The 8,195-nt window shown below is 38.5% G+C and overlaps 1 protein-coding gene across 1 annotated transcript in view; it reads right to left on the bottom strand.

Moving 5' to 3' along the window:
- Btla (B and T lymphocyte associated) overlaps nt 1-7,358 on the bottom strand; it is a 39,756-nt gene extending 32,398 nt beyond the window's left edge. Inside the window, exon 1 of the mRNA XM_023701941.1 lies at nt 7,141-7,358. Coding sequence (XP_023557709.1) covers nt 7,141-7,228 — 88 coding nt within the window. The 5' untranslated portion in view covers nt 7,229-7,358. The remainder of the gene's footprint in view (nt 1-7,140) is intronic.
- Between the last annotated feature and the right edge of the window lie 837 nt (nt 7,359-8,195).

The following is an 8,195-nucleotide window of genomic DNA, read 5'->3' as shown; positions in this document are numbered from 1 at the left end:
TATATATATATAGCATAGATATACAGCTACTTTTTCTTAGTTCAATGAGAAGAAAGTTTTGGACTAGTAGTGTTTAGACAAGATATCACAATGTCTGCATCTTGTACTACAAAGACAATAATATGTAATGTATTAATTATTGTAACTGTCCTACTAACCTGTTTTGAAACTGTCTCATTGCTATTTCTTTCTCCATAAAGTTAATATAAAAAAGAAATGGAACTAGAAAGAATTAACTTTCACAGTGAGACAGTTTTCCAACAATGTTGTTATGAATAAGAATGAATTTGAAAAGTTTTTAGTATGATGGTTGGCTTATACTGAATAACAAAGAAGGTCAGTATTATTTTTGATAGGATTAATTTAGGAAAGCAGCATAGTATTTGAGTGAAAATTTAATAACACCAATTCTATCAATGGCACGGACAAGATGAAAACCCCAACATCTCCCCATGTGCCTCTGCTCTGAAAAGTTATTCTCACCTGCTTTCATGGGGATCAACAGCAGTGTACAAAGGCTTCTATACACATTGGGCAAATGTATCACATCTTATATAAAGATGTTCTTCTTTATACAAAAGGAATTCTTACAGAATCCTACTAGCCAGCAAGGCTTGACATGGTCAAAACTAGGAAGCAAAAAGTTTTGACTGTAATTACTTTTCCAAGCTTGCTTGTAGCACTTCTTTACATCTTCAAATGATAAACGTTACTTCATGGTCACTCCTTTGGTCATTGTCTCTGCCTCCCCAGCCAAAGAAGTCACGTATCTCTGAGACAATGCAACCTCCACCAGGAGACTCTGTTTCATTGAGCCCTGTCCACTGTATGTGACGAGGCCAGGTTTCCAGTGGGGTGTTCACTGATCAATGTGCAGTTATCTCTAATGAGCAGCCGAAAGTTTGGGCCAATGTAGCAAATCCTAAGGAACAACATAGAAGGTACTTCTAGAGAGACATTGATTGCCTGGTCCGAGTGTGCACCATCTTCTGTGATGCTAATCCTTCACTTAGGCTATAGCACTTTCACAAAGGCCAACCTTAAAAGCTAGCATCAGTGAGAGACTGAGATTTCATGAGAAAGCAACAAGAGTTTCCTCTCTAGATGTTTCTTCATATCCCTAATATACTTGGACACAGAGATTCACTGAGATCCCCTAGCATTTTTTCAAGCCCAAGATATGCTTCGCCATTCCTATGTGGATAAAAGCTGCCAACAGGGCTGGGAAGATGGCTCAGTGGAATAAGCACTTCCCTGACAAGTGCAAGGGCCTGAGTTCAATCCCCAGTTCTGCAAAAACAAACAAACAAACAAAAAAACCCTGCTAATTGTTCCCCAATATTCATTCTTCTATTCTCATATTATAGAGGAAGATAAAAGAAGGCAATGACCACCCAGCTACAATCTGAATGCTGCAGTCCCCTCTGAAGCCAGCTTCTGGACAGTGGGCTGCTTGTGATATATGCAGAGCCCAGCCTGTGCTCATAAGAATACAGCTGATGAGAAGGAAAAGAGGAGTTGGAGAGATCTGCCGGCTGAAGCTGTGCTGTCCCCACTGACCCAGGGGGTCTCTCAAGCATTTCCTTGCCTTTTGTTTTGAAGGAATATGAAATAGCACATGTTCAGATTCTGATCTTAGCAACACCAACATCCCTCCATGCATACATACAGATGCATAAACCAGTTTCTCCACAGAGATAAACATGTAAATCATGACTATATGGGAAAAGTGCATAACATTGAATTAATCTCAAGATAAGAAAATTGAGAATATTTGAAAATTACATATAATTACTTGATACAATATAAAACCAAGTTGTTTAACCTTCAAATGACATTAGAAATTGCCTACGTAGGGCTTGAGAGATAGCTAGGAAGTTTAAGCACCTACCTGGCTAGTGCAAAGACTGGGGTTCGACCCCTAGTACCACATGCCCTGCTGGCCTGGAAACCCGGGTGCACTATGCCAGCTCTGAAACCAGCTGTGATGGTGCATGCCTATAATCCCAGTTCTGAGGAGGCTGACACATTCATAAGAGGATCTCTACAAGTCTGAGCTGTGTAGCGAGAACATAGATATCATCCTGCCTTGGTGACAGGTGGAGATGGTATAACACCCAAAGTTATTTATAAAAATCTTATCAACCTCAAGTGAAAGATCATTTCTCAATAATATCTTTTTTAGCACTGGGGATTTAACCTAGGGCCTTCCCACTGAAATACACCCCCAGTTCCTTTTTTTTTTTTTTTCTTTTTCCTTTTTTTGTCTTTTATTTTGAGAGAGGTTCTCAGTAAGTTACTAAGTAGCCCAAACTAGGCTCAAACTTGTCATCCTCCTGCCTCAACCTCACAGAGTACCAAGGCAGTAGATGTGTGCCACTTCACCCAGCCCCAGTGCCATTTTACAGGTTCTGTTACTCTAATTTATTTTGTACTAAAAGATGTGGTCCATTATTATATGAACCACACTGTGTTTACAGTGTGCTGGTGACTGCTCTAAGTGTTTTACAGAATTTATAGTCACAGAACTAGTAGATGACAGGCATAAGATACTAATCCAGGCAGTTAGTTGCCTTAGAGATTCAATCTTGCTTCTCCAAGAAAATAATCAAAAAGTTAATCTAATTTTTTTATCTAATTACAAATGAACACTTTTCTTTCAACAATTCTGAATTCTAATAATAAAGATAAAACTCAAAAGTGATGAAAATTAAGTAAGGAAGTCCCAGGGAGGCAAGATAATAGCTTTTGACTTTCCCCTTACAATAGAGGAAAATTTTCGGAAAGGATGAAGGAAGCAACAATACATTTAACAGCTCTTCAGTGTTCAGGGAGTCAATGCAAGGCTGTAATTAGCACAGGGGTTAATCAGTTCATGCCTTAATCCAGGAAATCCTGAGGTGGCAGCGTGCACTCTTGGGCACTTGCGTAAATGGCAGGCATGTGCATACCAGCACCTGGTATTTGGCATTTTATAGAAGGCACAGCTCTGTCTCTACCTTCTCATGACATGTTTCAGCAGGAACAAATTAGTAGAGCCATAAAAATAAACCTGATAAGCACGCTATGTCTTGAAACCTGATCTTCAAGGAATAATAGATATAGAGCTCAATCTGTCCAAGGGTGTCTGTTCTGGCCCAATGGTATGGCCAGTTTCTGATGGAACAGCATAATCTCGATGGGATATGGGATATGGCCTTAAAAATGGATCCATACATCATGCTGAGCCATCATATTAATTTTTAAAAAAGGGCTGGCCAAATAGTTCAGTGGATTAAAGTGCCTGCAAGGAGGTGCAGGGGCCAGGGGTTCAATCCCTGGGCCTGCTGTGCTAGTCCCACCCCCAGGGCATGCTAAAACAAGATTGAGACTGGGTGTGGTGGCACATGCCTGCAATCCCAGCACTTGGGAGGCTGTAAACAGGAGAATCACTATGAGTGCAATCTAGTAGTGAGACCCTGAACACCCTGTAGACCCTTCTCTAAAATACAGAAAGGCAAATAAATAAATAAATAAATAAATAATATTAATTTACAAAATGGACACAAGCAAGAGCCAAATGGAGGTATGGCCCTAATGTCTGTGTTCTCAAAGGAGCCAAGGTCTAAGTATTCTTCTCTTACTGGGCTAGGTTAGGGTTATTTTTATCACACTAATCTTTGATCAAAGATTTCCTACTCTGTTTATTCCAAATCATATATTTTACTGCTGATCTGGTATTAACTGCAACATTCCTGCCTGCCTGGATCTGGAATGTCCAACAGAACAAATGGAACAGGGCCTCAGAGATGGATCTGTCTCTACCTGCAGGCTAGGACTTCAATATATAAGGAGAAGGTTTTGATATTTTTACTATTTTCATCAAGATAGAAGTCATGTACCAGACATTTTACTCTCTCTCCTGTGTGTGTGTCTCTCTCTCGTCCTCCTCCTCCTCCTTACCTCTCCTTCTTTTTCTCTCCCTCTCCCTCCCTTCCAGACCTCCCTCCCAGGCCTTCTGTTCATCTGTCTGTCTGCCTGTCTGTCTCTCTCTTTCTGTATGTGTCTCTCTGTTTCTCTGTCTCTGTCTCTGTCTCTGTCTCTGTCTCTGTCTCTGTCTCTGTCTGTCTCTCTGTCTGCCTCTGTTTCTGTCTCTCTGTCTCTGTCTCTCTGACTCTGTCTGTCTGTCTCTTCTTACCCCCCACCCTGTCTTCAAAAAGCAAGCAAGCTCCAACAAAAAATTTGGAGACCACAATACATTTTCTCCACCCCTGGCACAGATACAGCCTTGCTCCTAAGGGAGGGGTGGAGCGCAAGGTTCTCTCACTGCTTTGAAGTAGGAGGAAAATATTCTAAAATTATCTTTAAGTAGTTTTAAAAAGTACCACTGTAAAGAATTCAATAATTAATGTAAATTATAGGAAATCCCCAAGATATAAATGTTATAATTAATTTGATTTTTGGAGTGGAGCCATCAGCTCCATCTTTTTATCAAATGTTCATTGGCTTATTTTTTTTTTCTTTGTTGGTGTGTGTGTGTGTGTGTGTGTGTGTGTGTGTGTTTGATTTTTTTCAGTGCTGAGGGTCAAACTTGGGACATCTTATATGCCATCAATTATTCTCTCTCTAATCTACATTCCCAGCCCTCAATTCTATCTCAGTCTGTATTCTTAGTTGGGCCTAGGTAATGCTGCAATCACTGCGTCTGCCACGTAAGACACCTAGCCGATATACTCCAAGTCTTTCCCCCTCATTCTCCAAATACTTTGATTCACTATATTTTAGTCTAAATATATTATACAATGTGTTTCACTTCTTCGTTCTAATTTTAAAACCTCAAGTCTTAAAGAAATGTTAGAAGATTTGTGTTAGGAGGAATAAGTTTCAGTGATCTATTGTCACATCATATGCTGGCTATAGTTAATGTGCTCTCTGAAAACTGTTAAAAGTATAGATTTTAAATGTTCTCACCATAAAGAAGCAATAAGCATGTGACATGATGGATTATTAATTCACTTGACTTAATCATTCTACCATGCTATACATACATTATAATATCACATTATACTCCTTAAACATGCAAAAATATTCATAAAATGAAAATAAGATGAAATAAAAAGTTTAAAAACGACCCTATCTTAAATGGTAATGTTAAACTTTACTTCTCTCTTGGTGAAAATACTGCCTACAAAATTATCATTAACGTATTCCCACTTTTATCATGCGTGCTTATAGTGCTAGGCCCTTTACTCATTTTAAAGCATTGATAGCATCACTATAAGCCCATAATGTAAGTAAAATAATTAATTCTGCTTTACAAATGAGGAAAGATAAAAGAGGATAATAAACTTATTTCAGATCACACAGTAAATGGCAAAGCCAGTGAATGAACTTAATTCTAATAGCCCCATCTATTTTTGTAAGCACTAGGTGATAACACATTGAGAGGAAAAATGGAAGATTTGGCATACTTCAATCATGGCATAGAACTGACAGTATTCTGCATGTCTCAGAAAATAGCACATACTAGATCTACATTGGTAGGCTTTCTGGCTGATATGAGTACAGTTGTAGCTATGTGATAGTAGTAGCTGATGGAAGGTGAAATTAAGGCAACTACTGAAGCACTTGGTGACTAAATAATAAACACATATGGACATAAACATGCTTGGATGATTCAAGAGATTTTACTTGGTACCTTGTTGTGTGATATCCTGGAATCACAGATTCAAATTCCAAGCTACATAGATCTGGAACTAAAGATGATATTCTATAAGACCTCAGTGATCCTATTTTCTAATTTGAAATAGAAACACACCAACTAACAAATACATGCTTATGGATGATAATAAGAGAGTATGTTTAAAACTAGAACTACTAAGGAATCAGAAACTTCTATTTATCACCTATTGACCTTTTCCTTCATACAATGTATGTGACATGAGTCTTTAAATTAAAAAGAAATTATTACAGTAAAAGACACATTGCCATTAATTCCCTTCAAAATATTTCCTCTTGCTTCAAACACAGGTATGCGCTATGCTGCCATTCTTCCACCTTTCAGAAGCAGCTCTGGAAAGTCTTTGGTTACACTGACTTGGCTGCCTGGATTTCTTAAACATTCTGAACTGGTTCAAAACTTTTACCTTTCAAGATCATTTTGACTTTTAGAAAGAATAAGTAGTCCCACAAGGCCCCGTCCTGGGAATAAAGTGAATGGGGACACGATGAATGTTTTCATGAGCCTGCCTTTCTTTAGGATGGCACTGAGCAGCAGCTGATCACATCTTGTAAAATACTCAATAAAGAAGGCTTTCAGAAAGAAGCAAGAATGATGGGGAAAGTATACTTAAAGTGAGGGTGATTAATAGCAATATGTATTCTATTGCATTTTGAAAAATTTACATGTTCATCATATACCAAAACAACACAAAAATTGCCCCTGAAACATGTCAGTGTAAGGCAACAAGAGCCCTCAATGTAATACGACAATTGCCTTTTAGACTACATAAAGCTATAATCAAATGGTGTCTTTGTAGGATCCAAACTGTTGTCAATGTTCTGTTGTCAAGCAAGTAGGAATCATTCCTTTTCATCAAAATAGAGGCATCAAGGAGTGCTCTGATATCTCTAAGCTTTTTTCTCCTTCATGTGCCTTGTGACATATATCTCACTAGCACAGGTAAGATCTTCTTCACAGATAACATTATTCAAGAGTATCCATGGAGATAGACATAATCCCCATTATCTAAGACCTGTCCCATCCAAATGAACACTACAACATTTTGCTAGAATAAGTTTGCAAACAATGTGGTATTCATTCAGCAGCATTAGGCCACCCAGAGAGTTTTTGGTAACCATGAATTTAAACTTTAACTACTTACAACATCAACTCGGTCCTCTTTTCTTACTGTGAGCACATATTTTTAGAAAAACTGGACAACCTATGGATTCAGTGTTTATTATTTAAACAGATCAATAGATATTGCTGTTTAGTTTACATCTTGTCATGTTTTCACGCAGAAAATCTAACAACTTGGGTTCATCTACAATTACCTATTCGGAATAAACATCCCATCCTACTAAATTCAGCAAAGGGAAACACTGCCTCTGTGACCCCTTGAGAAACAAAACCAGAAACAATGGAACTAGGAACCTTACCATGGATGCTCTGGAGGCCCAGACGTAGGGTCAGGAAGAGGACCCAAAACAATTTCCTTGTTCCAAGCATGGTGGGCCAGGTCTTCATTCCCTGTACATGTCAAATGTGGGAAAAAGTGCTCAGGCAAAAGGCTGCCCTTCCTTCCCTGAGTTCTTCAGAGATAGGTTATCTACCCTGGCAGCATCTGAGAAATCAATGAAAAGAGGACAGTTGGTGAGAAAGGACAGTAGGCAGAGACTGATTGATTTCGTTAAGAGATGTGACACAATGCTTCTGTGGTTTTGCTTCTTGATAAGCTGGCTGTTCACTTTCAAACACTCATCTGCAGAGCTGCTCAGTCCTTAAGTTCTTCTTCCGCTCTGCCCTCTTCTGGCCCCTCCTTGAGGTTTTCTTTAAAGTGAAGTGAACCAGTAAACTTTAAAGAAATCTAGATTGTTGCAATCTTTAGGTGGAGATTTTAATCAAATCAAGGTCAGGAAATTCATGCTAAAAGTACCTATGGTTAATAAATATACATTTCCCCCTTCTTATAACTTGTGATTATGAAACTTTTTATGTGAAAGCATTCAGACATTTTCCCCCAAAACATCATGTCACAGTAAGATGAGAACAGTTATTGTCATGAAAGCGATGAAGAGTTATCTGAGGTTATGGAGAAAATGAGTGACAGGATGTGTTTCCTCAACAGAAGAAAGAAAGCCTGCTACATTTAATCTGTACATGAACATCAATGGAACAAGGTCCACGGTTCATGGTACCTACATGTTCTTTCTAAATATTAACGTTCTGACCAAAATGAGATCTGAAATATCGATTAAAGGAAACTTGCTTCAACAGTTTTTATGTAGGTACCAGGTGGATGAAGTAGCACAGAAACAGTAAAGGAAATAAAGGGAAAAGTACAAAATGAGATAGTTAAGGGTTGCCATGGGACTTTAACAAAGCCACTTTAATAACTGGTCTAGCTTATAATCAGAGGAGTTAATGAAACGTGCTACCTTTTGAGAGTCCAAATAAGAGACCTGCATTTGTGGTACATATAACTTTGTCCTTT

This window comes from Octodon degus, unplaced genomic scaffold (assembly GCF_000260255.1).
Source record: "Octodon degus isolate 3935 unplaced genomic scaffold, OctDeg1.0 scaffold00007, whole genome shotgun sequence".
Taxonomy (NCBI): domain Eukaryota; kingdom Metazoa; phylum Chordata; class Mammalia; order Rodentia; family Octodontidae; genus Octodon; species Octodon degus.
Note: the sequence above shows the minus strand (reverse complement) of the source record. Positions and strands in the feature narration are given on the sequence as shown.